This window comes from Pituophis catenifer, unplaced genomic scaffold (genome assembly GCF_029215685.1).
Source record: "Pituophis catenifer annectens isolate HBS135680 unplaced genomic scaffold, rPitCat1.0.hap2 SCAF_2, whole genome shotgun sequence".
NCBI classification, from domain to species: Eukaryota; Metazoa; Chordata; class Lepidosauria; order Squamata; family Colubridae; genus Pituophis; species Pituophis catenifer.
The window spans coordinates 33,653,373-33,667,903 of NW_027256882.1; the positions used below are offsets into that span (position 1 = coordinate 33,653,373).

At 43.5% G+C, this 14,531-nt stretch overlaps 1 protein-coding gene across 1 annotated transcript in view; it reads right to left on the bottom strand.

The window, feature by feature from the left end:
• Positions 1-7,367: 7,367 nt before the first annotated feature.
• LOC139312083 (E3 ubiquitin-protein ligase TRIM39-like) overlaps positions 7,368-14,531 on the bottom strand; it is a 31,969-nt gene continuing 24,805 nt past the window's right edge. Inside the window, exons 6-8 of the mRNA XM_070936605.1 lie at positions 11,178-11,296; positions 10,171-10,203; positions 7,368-8,272 (exon numbers count right to left, since the gene is read on the bottom strand). Of these exons, the coding sequence (XP_070792706.1) occupies positions 7,761-8,272; positions 10,171-10,203; positions 11,178-11,296 (664 nt within the window). The 3' untranslated portion in view covers positions 7,368-7,760. The remainder of the gene's footprint in view (positions 8,273-10,170; positions 10,204-11,177; positions 11,297-14,531) is intronic.

Here is a 14,531-nt window from a genome sequence, read left to right on the forward strand (position 1 = left end):
CATCAATTATTATTCAGCCACCCACTTGTTAAAGGGGAAAACGCTTTTTTAAAAAATGGGAAGAATGAAATATTTATGGGACAGAAACAGAATGGAGTAAAGTTGGCATGGAGGAAACTGGGAGAAACCCTTGATAAAACCCCAAAGCCAATGCTGCAATCGATAGGATGTCTCACAGATAAAGGAGAATGTAGAAATTATAATCCATTCCCTAACTTCTAATATGAATATCTGGCAAAGGAAGACCTGCCTGGACTGTCCCTTTCCCAGCCAGGAAGTGGATCAGAAAAGTTCCAAAATTGGGCAAAGACTACCTTGTGGAATATGCAATATATAGAATGTAGAATGGGATCATTTGCTGGATGGAAATCTTCAAGTCTGACCAATGAGCTCTCCCTTAAGGCAAAAGATGGATAGAAAGAGCCATTAGGAGTCTCAGGCCAACCTAAGAGGGGGGAGATGTGGTGGGTGGAGAACATCTTATAACCCCTTTGTTCAAGGGCTTTTGGGGGAGGCTTCCTTAGTCACAATGGGCTCCCCAAGGGGACATGGACACTCCCAAGCCCCTTCCTTTATCTTCCCATTTCAGAGGTGGCACCTCATTTATGGAATGTCCTCCCCAGAGACCCTCAGTTGGCACCCACAGTGGCCACATTTTGGCACCAGATGAAGACCTTTCTGTGTTGGGAGGGAGGGTAGAAGGAAGGAAGGAAGGAAGGAAGGAAGGAATCACTAATATGACTGAGGCTACTATGATGGTATTAAACAGATTTAGGGCCTGGAAACTATAGAGACCTAATTTCCATAACATTCACATCTAAATCTCTTTTTGATATCCCATATTTATGTTGCAGGAAAACCTTCAACCTAGGAAGTTTAAAATTTTATCATCTAGTGTGTTAAAGGGAAGTACTGTATAGCAAAATCCTATCTAATTTTTTAAAGTCTGTATTCTAACTAGTAAAATCACTGAAAACATTTCTGTATATCTTGCTGTAACATCCTTTTTCTTACACTAATGGACACTCTTAGGTAACAATTCTGTTCCTAACTAATTGTTGTCCCCAATTGGGGTCTGAGCCTGGTGCTGAGGCCAATGAAGGATGCCAGACACGAGATGCAGGTTTTGATTGCTTTTTATTGGGGTAACCCAAGGAAAAGGGCTCCTGGGCAAAATGCCAAGAGAGCCCAGAACAAAGGATGAAGAAAGCTTTATACATTTTCACTAAAGAAGAAGGCGGGACAAGGCAGGATAGTAAGAAATATCACCTAATAAACATTTTACTAATAATTTTACAATTTGTTTTATTGATCTCTAGCTGTCCCTATTCCTAAGCCTTGGCTAATGAATGCCCCAGGAGTTATCTAATACCCCTTTGATTTGCTGCAGGCCATCTCTATTCCTAACTTTTAGCTGAAGTCTGCAAGTTGCCTAACTGTTACTTGTATAAACTTTCTAACTACCCAGAATTGTTACAAGCTTTACACATGCATATTTCCTGTGAATCAGCAGCCTTTGTTTTTGCCAGACAGACTCCACAATTACAGGCTTCCTGACTTACTTCCAAGTGTGTGCCATGACCTGGCTTCATTTTAGCAGACAGCCCATCATTCACACACACACACACCCGCCCCTGCCTTTGAATCTGAAAACGATTTAATTTTCCAAGATTCACCCAACATCAATATCCGGTTCTTAACCATTTGGAATCAGGCAACCATCCTGTCAGTCAATGCCACCAGCCTTTCCATTCGTCCATGGGGGTTGGGGGGAGGAGTTGCAGCTATCTTTGTGATGTGTGTAGTTCAGCTGTGGAATTCCTCTGATTTGTCCAGAATCTGCACACAGCATTGTTGTCCAAGTAGGGCACAGACACTTCCTTTGGATGCCATATATCTAGATATATCTCCGAATGGCTTCTTGATCTTCTGCTGCAGCAATAAAGAAACTCCCCAGTCTCATTAGCTAGGATTTCCTCCACTGCCTATACATTCATTCATTCATTCATTCATTCATTCATTCATTCATTTATTAGGTCGATTTATATGCCGCCCTTCTCCGGAGACTCAGGGCGGCTTACAATGCCTTAAGCAGTAGCTTTCATACTTTTGTATATACCTGCTTAGTAGGGCTTTTGGCCCCTTCTAAGCAGTGTTCTTTTTTATACAAAGTCACCTTATTGCCCCCACTATCTGGGTCTTTATTTTACTTACCTCGGAAGGATGGAAGGCTGAGTCAACCTTGAGCCTGGTGAGATTTAAACTCGCAGTAATTGCAGGCAGCTGGCAGCTAAGTGCTATTTAACAGCACTTTACTCCACTGCGCCACCAAGGCTCCTGTAACTGGCATTATTGAGGGTCCAGAGCCCACCGAACAAAGAAAGGGGTTGATAGTTTTTCAGGTACTTTCTGGATTGTTCAAGGTCCCTCTGGTTTCTAATCTTCCTTTCAGGTAAAGTGGGCATAATATAGGTGGGTGATAGGAACACAGTTACATAACAAATCATATGGTCTCATCCTGACAGTAGTTAAGCTTTTCTTTCCAGAACAATAACTGAACTCCCAGTTCTTCTACTGAGGAAGTCACAGGCTGCGCAGTCCAAGAATCAGATGGTGGGTATTTCATCACTCTGGAAGTGATCTATCCAAGATGCCAGGCCTTCCACTTTTAGTGCCACATGGGTGGTCAGAAGCACTTGAAACGGTCCCTTCCACTTCTGATCCAAGGAGGTTGTTAATCCCCATGTCTTTACAAGCACCCAGTCTGTAGGCTGAAACGGATGTACTGGATGATCTAGTCCAGGGTATTGATTTTCCTGCAGATAACAGGAAAGAAAACTCATAACCCCAGCGAGTTGTCTTACATATTGGTACAAGGTCAGTTCGCCCACCAGTGGGATGGACCTCTCCTCTGCCTTTAGGGAGGGATGTGGTCGCCCAAAAAGGGCCTCAAAAGAGGCTCAAGCCCATTCGCTGTTGAGGTGCAATGTGCAGCCCTAACAACCTGAGTGGCAAAGTTTGCGATGAGGACAGGTGAGCCTCCTGGCATAAGTGAGCTAGCTGTTTTTTTTTTAAAATCATTACCTTTTTCTGCCATAGGACTACTTGCCAGGTGGTAGACTGAGTAAAGCTTCCGAGCGATCTTTAACTGTTCACACAAACCTTAGCTATGAAATATGGGTCACAATCAAAGGATATATTATTTGGCAGCCCAAACCCAGGAATGATTTCTTCCAGTAGGACGTTTACTACTTCATGCTCTCTATTAGTCCTGCAAGCAAAAGCCTCAGGCCATCCTGTGAAGGTCCATGCTAGTCCCACAACATACTCAAAAGCTTGCTTTCTAGGTAATTCAGTGAAGTCTATTTCCCAAATTGTCCCTGGGTAGTTGCCTTTAAGTTGGACTCCTAAGGGGTGGGCGCCTGGCTACTTTTAGATTATTTCTGGCATAGATCAGACAAACTGCTACAGCTTGGGAGGCTGCGGAATAGAGACCCTTGTCTACTACACAGCATGTCACTTAGTCTACCAGTCCCTTTGACCCCCCCATTGTGTGCTGGCATGTATTTGTTATAAATGAATCCTCTGAGGTGTATTTGGTAGAATAGGTCTGCCCTCTACCTTCCACCATCCATCCTTCCTCTCCCTGCCTCCAACTGATGTGGCCCATGTCCTACCCTTGGGAGTCCAAGAGAGTGGAGAAGTGGGTAGGGAGAAATAGGAATGAGGTAGGCTGTTCATTCTAAGTGTGGTACGGAGGCTTCCTTAGCAGCTCCATCTGCAGCCCAATTTCCTTTTGTGTAAAGGGGAATCTTAGAATGTCCCTTGACATGTAAGACTCCTACTTGTTTTGCTTGCCAAGCAGCCTCCAATACTTTTAAAATTTGTGGGCTATATTTAACGGTTGATTCTCTTGCATTTAATAATCCTCTTTCCTTCCATAAGGCTCCATGGGCACGCAAGGCTCCAAAGGTATATTTGCTATTAATGTTTGTCCCACAGCCAGCTGTAAGGCTCTAGTTAGAGTGACCAGTTCAGCCAGTTGGGCAGAAATGTTTACTGGTAATGGGTTGACTTCTCCAACTTCCCATGCTGTCACCACTGCATATCCTGCCTTTCTCTGGCCTTCTACCATAAAGCTACCAGCATTCACAGTCATCATTTGGGATCAACTGATCACAAGTCTACCCGTCTGCCAAGCCCCCGCCGGTAGGTCTTTGGACCTACCCTGTCCTGTAGGGACAGGGGGATAGAGAGGGACCCCTCGGACGGCCGAGAGGAACGGGCAGGTTCCTGGGGCTGGAGGCTTGCCCTCTGCGCCGGCGGCGGTGGAATGGCGGCCATGGCGGCTGGCCTGAGACCGCGGCAACCGGGATACAAGAATGTGCAGGAGGAGAAGAGGAGAAGCGTTTGAGCAGGGGGCTAGACTAGAAGACCTCCAAGGCCCCTTCCAGCTCTATTCTGATTGATTGATTGATTGACTTCCAGAATTTGTGAGCCAGCTGGCTCAGGAGTTTTTGGAGCTGAAGTCTGCAAATTATAAAAAGGCCATCGGTTCCGCCCCACCCCCCAATTGCTAAAGGGAAAGATTTTGAAAAATCCCGGGGAGAAAGAAACATCCATTGTACAGATTGCCAACAATTATTTTATTTTATTTTATTTTATTTTATTTTATTTTATTTTATTTTATTTTATTTTATTTTATTTTATTATTTTATTTTATTTTATTTTATTATTTTATTTATTTTATTTTATTTTATTTTATTTTATTATTTTATTTTATTTTATTTTATTATTTTATTTATTTTATTTTATTTTATTTTATTTTATTATTTTATTATTTTATTTTATTTTATTTTATTTTATTTTATTATTTTATTTTATTTTATTTTATTATTTTATTTATTTTATTTTATTTTATTTTATTTTATTTTATTTTATTTTATTTTATTTTATTTTATTTTATTTTATTTGGCTTATATGTCGCCCTATCTCACAATGGACTCAGGGCGGCTCACAACAAGAAAACACAAGCCACAATATAAAATAAAAATTTAAATCTAAAAAATTTAAAATTAACCCTTAAAACCATTAAAACCCCATCGTCAGTCCAGGTCAAGAGAATTAAAAAGCCAAGTTTTTAATTCACGGCGGAAGGTGCGAAGGTCAGGCGCTAATCGGAGCTCCAAGGGAAGTTGATTCCAGAGGGTGGGCGCACCGACCGAGAAGGCTCTACCCCTGGGGGCCGCCAGCCGCCACTGTCTAGCCGCCAGCACCCTGAGTAGGCCCTCTCTATGGGCGCGAACCGGGCGATGGGATATCGTTGCTGGCCGTAAGTGGTCCGCCAAATATCCTGGTCCTAAGCCATGTTGGGCTTTATGGGTCATCACCAGCACCTTGAATCTCACCCGGAGGGCAACCGGTAGCCAATGCAAACCGCGTAGGAGGGGTGTAACATGGGAGTATCGGGATTCTCCCATCACAACCCGCGCGGCTGCATTCTGCACCAGCTGAAGCCTCCGGGTGGTCCTCAAGGGCAGCCCCATGTAGAGAGCATTGCAGTAGTCAATCTGTGAGGTGACCAGCGCATGAGTAACTGTGCGTAGGGCAATTATTATTGATCCAACCAGCTTGTTAAAGGGGAAAATGCTTTTTTTTTAAATAGGAAGAAGGAAATATTTATGGGACCAGAGGGAGTAAACTTGGACTGAAAGAGACAGTAAGAAGCCCTGGATAAAAGCCCAAAACTAATCCTGCAATTGATGGGTTGTCTCAGAGATAAAGGGGAAATTAAACTCTTTTCAGTCACTTTTAATTGGAATATCCTGCAGAGAAAGAACTGCCTGGACTGCCCCCTTCCCAGCCATCCAATCAGGAAACGGATCAGGAAAAGCTCTAAAACTGGGCAAAAGTCAACATAAAGAGGCAGCCTGGATCACTCTGTGGAAGGGAGACAGAGAAGACTATCTTGTAGATGTAGAATATGGAATATGTAGAATGTGGGATAGGATCATTTGCTGAATGGAGATCTTCAGGTTTGACCAATGAAATGCCTCTTAAGGCAAAAGGTGGATAGAAAGAGGCATTAGGAGTCTCAGGCCAACTTAGGACAGCGGGACCCATGGGGAGAGGTGGGGGGATCTGGTGGGTGGAGAACATCTTATACACCTTTGTCCTTTGTTCAAGGGCTTTTTGGGGAGGCTTCTTTAATCCCAACAGGGTCTCTGAGGGGACATACAGAGTCCCAAGCCCCCTCCTTTATCTTGCCTTTTTGTTGGTGGCACCTCGTTTATGGAATGCCCTCCCCAGAGTCCCTTAATTGGCACCCACAGTGGCCTCATTTTGGCACCAGGTGAAGACCTTTCGAAGGAAGGAAGGAAGGAAGGAAGGAAGGAAGGAAGGAAGGAAGGAAGGAAGGAAGGAACCATGAATATGATTGCAACTACAGTACTACTACTAAACAGGTTTAGGACTGGGACCTAATTTACAGAACATTCACATCTAAATCTCTTTTAAATATTCCCCAGAAGTGGGGAGATGCAAGGCAGAAACAACCCTAGAGGGAGTCAACAAAGACCTAAGGGAGGGAAGCCCCACCCCTTATTTACATATAGGGAAAAGGCGGAGCTGGCTGCCATCTTGAGCTTGTTGACATGCCTTGGGACACCGTGGCCGTAATCCCCATCCCTTTCGATAGTCTGTTGGGCTAGATCACTGGCTCCCAATTTGACATATGCGAAATCAAATAATAAGCATTTTAACATTTCTCATTTTTAATGTATATAGACATTAAAAAGTGCTTTATGACAGTGTTTCAGACTTATGACCATTGCAGCATCCTCATGATTACTTGATCAAAATTTAGTCGCTTGGCTATTGACTCATATTTATGACGGTTGCAGGGTCGAGTCATATGATAGATTCCCCTTGCCTTCTTTTCCAACCATCCAGGCGCCTTCCCCTGGTACAGTCCATTCCTTGTGGCTGCCACTCCACTCAGCTCCCTCACATGGTTGGGTGGGGGTCAGATGGCTATTCAGCCAGTTCTTGCTCTCTCTCCTCTCTCCCCCGCCCCCTCCTGCTTGCTGGTCTCTCCTGCCACTGCCTCTGCTCCTCCCGTGATTCCCCTGCCTGCCTCCCTTTCTCTCCATCTTTCTCCTTCCTCCTCCTCCTTTCTCTCCCTTTCCTCAACAAATAACTCAAGGTGGCAAACATATCCAACACATCTTCCTCCTCCTGTACCTGTGAGGCTATAAAGCTTATATCGAGTGTAATACTTGCTGAAGCTCTGCTAGGGTTCGTTGGATTATGACAATTATGTATTAAAAGGAAACTGGAGAAAAATAAAAGGGGGAAGGAAAGAAAATAAGAAGGGGATGATTATAGAATATATGGAGTTATGGACACCTACACTAACTAACATGAAACAAACAAGCATGATCCATAAATGGGATGAAGAGCTGTGACAGACATATAAAATCATGATTGACAGGCTTAGCTGTAAGGTATCTTTAATACTGATACACCTGAACACATGATGCTAAAGCCGATAAAGATCCTAGGACACTTCAATTTTTTTTATCCAGACAAATAGAAATGATGATCAGGTTATTCCTTTATAAGGACTGATTGACTGATCAGGGTGGCATAGAACAATAAAGGAAGCTGAAGTAGCAAAAAGCTAAGGAATCTCTGCTTTAAAGGCTTTCGGAGATCCCTGCTTGGTAAATAGGGAGATTTGTTTATGGAGGTCCCTTCTTTTAGGGGAGTGTCATGGAGGTGTCTTCACCCAAAGAGAAAAAGGGCAGAAGGGTCTCTCCAACCAAGGAAGCGTCTGAGAATGTATGGAGCAGAGTTGCTGTGCTGGCATCAAAAAAGCTCACTTGTCCCCCTTCGCAGTTGAGAGAGATGCGGATCCTCGTGGGCTCCTCAGTCAGGACCAGTTCAGAGAATCTTGATGATATGGCCCAGTATTTCCCTACGCTTTTCACAAACTCCCAGAGCCTGATCTGCTCATCAAGATTTGTTAAGTTCACTGGCTTTTTGGCAACCCCTACACTCCATTCTCCTGTACCTCCTACAATAATTTCCCAGAAATGTCTCCCTGGGGAGAACTTCTGACAGCCAAGGACAGAAGCATAATGTACAAATATCACGGGGTCTGAGGCAAGATATTTTTCTTCAACTGGCTTAACTCTTTTGACACTTTTCCGATCTTCAGAGATTTCAAGGCGGCCAGGATAGGCTGTGCCTGAATCCAGAGTTACATTCTCTGTAAGGGGGAAGAGAAGAAGGAAGGAAGGAAAAAAACAAGAACTTCAGCTGCAGGCCTGGTTTGTGTCTTCACCCCCAAGAGTTTAACCCTCTTGTGTGAATGGAGTTCAGCTTCCAAACACCTCCCCCCCCCCAGGACTGGAAGACTCATTGTTTTTTTAAACAACACCTCAGCATTGCCTGGTCAAGAGTCCTCCAACTTTGGCAACTGTAAGACTTGTAGACTTCAACTAACAGAATTCCAATGGCTGATGGGGCTGCTATTGTCCAGGTCCCTCTGCTCCCTTTTCTCCAAGCACTCGGGCTCTCCCACTGTCTTAGTCCCATCCTCTGTTAACTGCCGGCCTCTTCAGCGCTCCTCTGGCCTTCTCATTCCATTCACTTAGGTAAATTTCGCCATCTTCCAGGCCATCTGCCTCCCCTTCAGCTGCCACTAAGATGCACACCTTCAGGATACGTTCACTACCTGTACAGTTTTGGCTCCTCCCCTCAGCTCTTCGTCTCTTGGCTCCACTGGTCAATTCCCCTAGTCTCTAGTCTCCCATGTGGCAGCCACTCTGCTGATTACCATCCAGCTTCGCCATCCTGGATGGGGAATTCTGGGAACTGAAGTCCACAAGTCTCACAATGGCCAAGTCCTTCAAACACTTCATAGTGCTCAACCTCTTCCAGAAGATCAGGCAGAGCCAGAGGCTGCCATGTTTCAATTCTGAACTGGTAAAAGTCAGAAGGATCCCCCAGAGGTAACTTAGGACACATGATGGGATGTGAGGAGGCTCCGTCTTTTTCTCTACGAGCATCAGGGTATCACAGGGATGTACAAAAGGGGAGGATCTTATACAGGAAACCTCTGCTTTCATCAGTCTGATGGCCCACATAGTGGAGGCATCCCTGATGCTCCAACTTTGCTATTTGCTTTGACCCAAAGGTCCTAATTTCTGCTCCCAAAGACCTGGTCTCTCACCAACTTATAGTCAGGCAGTAAAATCAAGAGGATGTTATTAGCTTGGTAGGAATTCAAGATTCCTTTCACTCCCAGTCCATATTTTCCCATTTATCCAAATATTTCATTTTACACCAAGATTGACTTCAGTTTTTTAGATTACCGTATTTTTCGGAGTATAAGACGCACCGGAGTATAAGACACAGCTAGTTTTTGGGGAGGAAAATAGGGGAAAAAAATCTGCCTACCAGGTATTCATCTGGCTATCATCCTTAGTCTGGTCAGCTTCAGCACATTAATTTGCTGGTTTTTTATCCCCTGCTTGGGGATAAAAAACAGCCCCTAAGGAACAGCTGAGAGGAAGCAGCAATGAGAAAAGCAGGCAAACCTTCACTCAGCTGGTACCTGGTTAGGGCAGAAAAAAGCTTCTAAAGAACAGCTGAGAGTCGGAGCAAAGCAGGGAGACCGCTTCACTCAGGGAGTTGAGGGAGCAGGCAAAGCTGGGAAGATTGCTTGCTAGTGCTTCATTAGTACCTCGGTGGGGCTGAAAAAAGCTTCCAAAAAGCTACATACGGAGTATAAGTTGCACCCAAATTTTCAGCCTCTTTTAGGGGGGGAAAGGTTCGTCTTACACTCCAAAAAATATGGTATGGATAGAACGGAACGGAGCGGAGTAGGAGTAGAGGAGTAGAACATAACCGAACATAACCGAACAGAACAGAACAGAACAACCGCTTTATTTGGCCAATGTGATCAGACACACAAGGAATTTTTCTCCACTGCATTAGCTAATATTGTACATATAAATGGCAAGTAATAGTTCATAAATCATCATAGTCTTATATAGTAATTACTCCTATATTTTTGTTTTTGATCTATTATGTTTCTCTTAAAGTTACTGGCATCAGAGCTTAAAATAGTAAGGAATTCCAATTCCTATAACTCATATTTACCTTCCTGTAGTTGAAGTCCACTTTCCAGAGTATCTGGGGAAGAAAAGGGAGGAATTCAGCATCTCATCACTGGAATTGGAGGAACAGAAGGGCCTCCCTCAGATTCCCTGGTTTGCTTTCCTTGGACTGAAATAAGGACATATGGAATAGAGAAAGCTACAAGCCAGAATGTCATTGGTGGCTATATATATTCCATCAGGTATAAATATATTCTACTATACATTCCGTATACAGGTAGTCCTCAATTTACAACTATTTCTTTAGTGAAATTATAACAGCACTCACAAAAGTGCTTTAGGACTGTTTCTCACACTGATCACTGTTGCAGCCTCCCCAGTCACGTGTTCAAAATTTGGGTACTTGGGGACCAGCTTTTATTTACGATGGTTGCAGCATCCCATGGTTCTGGGATTGTCCTCTTCAACCTTCCTGGGAAGCTTGTCACACGCAAAGTCAATGGGGGAATCCAAATTCATTGATCAACTGTGATTCACTTAACTGCTGTGATTTTCTGAATAACACTGGCAGAAAAGTTTGTAAAATGGGGCACAGATCACTTATCAACTGCCTTGCTTAGCAACAGAAATTTACAGCTCAACTGAGGTTGTAAGTCAAGAACTACCTGCATATATTCCATTATACTTAGTGGAAACTTATTCTGCTTCCCCAGTGATCAGGGCATATGGATTTGGGCCAGGGGTGGGTTCCACTTACCTTCGCTACCGGTTCACAATGTGGGTGCGTGCGCAGAGTGTCTGTGATGATGTCCAGGTGGATGGGCGGAGCCTCCCGCCACCGCTACTACCAATTTGCAAGATCCAGAGCGAACCGGTAGGAACCCACCACTGATTTGGGCTACGAAGACTACAGGTAGTCTCCATTTACAATCCTAACTGAGACACTGATCCTGAAATGGTTCCCACTTTGATCCATGTGACACTGACCCAGAATCTCTCTTGGATTTTCCAAATGTCATCCAGTGTAAAACCCCAGCGGCTGTTTTTTACCTCTCAGTTTTTTCATGGTGCTTTTCAGAAGCTCAGTCATATCACTGTAATCCCAGACTGTCCACTTCGGCTCTAGAAGTAAATCCACCGGATTCTCATATGTTTCCTTTGCCTGGTATCTGGCAAGACAAAATAGCAGAACAACAGATTTGGAAGGGACCTTGTAGGTCATCTAGTCCAACACACAAACCACCAAACCCCAAGCAGGAGACCCTACTCAGTTTCTGACAGATGGCAGTCGGGCCTCTTCTTGAAAGCTTCCAGTGATGAAGCTTTCAGAACGTCTGAAGGCAAAGCTGTTCCAATGGTTCTCCTCAGTCAGAATTGTTCTCTTATTTCTAGGTTGAATCCCTCCTTGATCAGTTTCCATCCATTATTCCTTGTCTGGCCTTCAGGTTGACCCCCTCCTGTCTGTGGCAGCCCCTCAAATATTGGAAGACAAGAGCCTTGGTGGCGCAGTGGACTAAGTGCTGTTAAAGTAGCACTTAGCTGCCAGCTGCCTGCAATTATTGCAAGTTCAAATCTCACCAGGCTCAAGGTTGACTCAGCCTTCCATCCTTTCGAGGTAGGTAAAATGAGGACCCGGATTGTGGGGGCAATAAGCTGACTTTGTATAAAAAAGAACACCACTTGGGGGCGGGGGGCAAAAGCCCTACTAAGCAGGTATATACAAAAGTATGAAGGCTATTGCTTAATGCATTGTAAGCCGCCCTGAGTCTCCGGACTGCATATAAGGGCGGCATATAAATCGAACTAATAAAATAAATAAAATAAATAAAATAAAGACTGTTATCATGTCTCCCCTGGTTCTTCTCTTCACTAGACTAGCCATGCACAGTTCCTGCAACCATTATCAACCTGCCAATAGAAGAAGCTTTCTAAACCACCAGATGGTGCTTGAGGATTGGCTAGCTACAGGATCCAATCTGAGTTGGTCACCAGAGGATTTGTCTTCTGAGCTTTCAGACTTGTGCTGGAGCCCATCCTCAGGGAACTTCTCTCTCTCTTTCTCTCCAGAATGTGTGCACTGGGCTGTACTATGCATTGTATTTATGTGGTGCCTGGTTGTGTGTGGCTTTTCGTTATTAAGTGGGGTGTTGATGGCCAGCTATTAACTCATTGATTGTCGTTTTCTTGTGTTGCCCTGTCCTCAGATCCTAAGTACCTGGTAAAATGGTGGGAAATCAGCACTCCTGTTGACTGACAAGGGCCCTGTTTCCCAGGCTTCAGTCATTTCTCTGGCTAGCTATTCAAATATGGGCACCATGTGCGACTCAGTGGATCCTGACCCAGAACTGTACTCATCCACCTTCATCAAGTTCAAGGACAGATCTAGTAAAGGCCACTAAGTTTCAGTTTTTGGGCTCCCTACTCTTGAAAATTCTTGTGAATCTCTTGGCCAAAACAATGGATTGTATCTTACCAAATGACTGATGACACATGACTACTATGGGTGATGTAGGTAATTAGACGATGGATATAACATTCAAACTGATCTTGATGGATTTTACTTCTGCATTTAACATAATTCTTCCACATAGACTAGTGTCTATCTAAACTTAAGGACCTTGGACTTTCAGATGATAGAACAATGGTAGGACTCATCTCCAGGGGGTGGGATGAGTCTGCCTATTGAGATGAAGTGGACCAGTTGCTTTCACTGTGTGGAGACAATAATTTGGTCCTTACCACCAATAAGACCAAGGAGTTTATAGTGGACTACAGAAGGAATAGATCAGATATCCAGCCCTCGCTTATCAATGGAGACCAGGTGGAGCAAGTGGCCAGTTTTAGATTTTTGGGTGTTATCATAAAAGAGGATCTGACCTGGGGTGCTCACATTGGAGCACTGGTCAAAAGGGCCCAGCAGAGATTATACTACTTGAGGCTACTCAGGAAAAAACAGCCGAATGAAAAACTGCAGGTGACCTTCTACCGCTGCACTATAGAGAGTATCTTAACTTACTGCACCTGTGTATGGTTTGCCAATTGCACCGTGGCAGATAGGACAGCGCTCCAGAGGGTTAACATCATTGCCCAGAGGATCATTGGTTGCCCCCTCCCCTCCTTGGAAGAGCTTTATAGCTCCCACTGCCTTAAGAAAGTTCAAAACGTTCTTAAAGATCCATCTTTAAGGAGGAGGGCCTTCTCTGTGGGGGCACCCACCCTCTGGAATCAGCTGCCCCCAGAGATGAGGAGAATCCAAGACCTCCGTGCCTTCCGCTGTGCCCTTAAAACTTTCCTTTTCCAACAAGCCGGGCTGGCCTAACAAATCCTTTTAAATGATTTTAAATTTGTATGTTTTTTAAATTCTTGGCCAAATTGAGATATTTCCTTTTAATTTGTTCTTAATGTTTATATTATGTGTTTTTATCTGGCTGTACACCGCCCTGAGTTCCCAGGAAGAAGGGCGGTATATAAATTTGAAGTAAAATAGATAAAATAAAATAAATCTCATCCTGGCACCCCTTTTTTTGAACTATTGCCATCTGGCAGACGGTAAATAAAAACAAGGACAAATAGGCTGAAAAACAGCTTCTATCCCAGAGCGGTAACTCTGTTGAATTCTACTGTATAGTGCAATACTAATGCAGTATCACAGGCTTTCAATTTAATTGTGTAGAATGTGAAGGATTTGTTTTTGTTTTATTATTATTATTTATAGTTTTCTTATGTATGATGTACACTGAAGATGGCATTTAATTTCGATGTACGAGGTGCAATGACACAAAGTAAACTTAACCTTGAACTTAAAAGTAATGCAATGAAATAGCAGATAACATCTGTCACAATGTTTCTATAATCACAATTCAGGTGCTTGGCAACTGGCATGTATTTATGACAGTTGCATTACTTGGAACAGCTTACATCCTACAATACCTTTAAAACCATCAAACATCTGTCTCTTCTTAGAAAGGAGTCAATAGGTGGAAAAAAATGCCAAATTAAATCTAAACGTCTGGTTGAGTGTGTGACGGACTATAACAATTCACCATATCAAATACTGCTAATTATGTCCTGTTGAGGTTGTCTAAGGAAATTGATGACTATTTGTTAGCAACCAGTTACAACGGCTCTCAAAAAACTGACTTACAACCATTTTCGCACTTAACATCTGTCACAGTGTCCCTGTAATCACTATTCTGGTGCTTGGCAACTGGCATGTATTCATGATAGTTGCATTACTTGGAACAGCTTACATCGTACAATGATACCTTCAAAACCATCAAACATCTGTCTCTTCTTGGGAAGGACTCAATAGGCAGGTAAAATGGCCAAATTCAGTCTAAACATCTGGCTGACTATGCAACCAACAATAATTGATCATCTCAAATATTGCTAATTATATTGTGT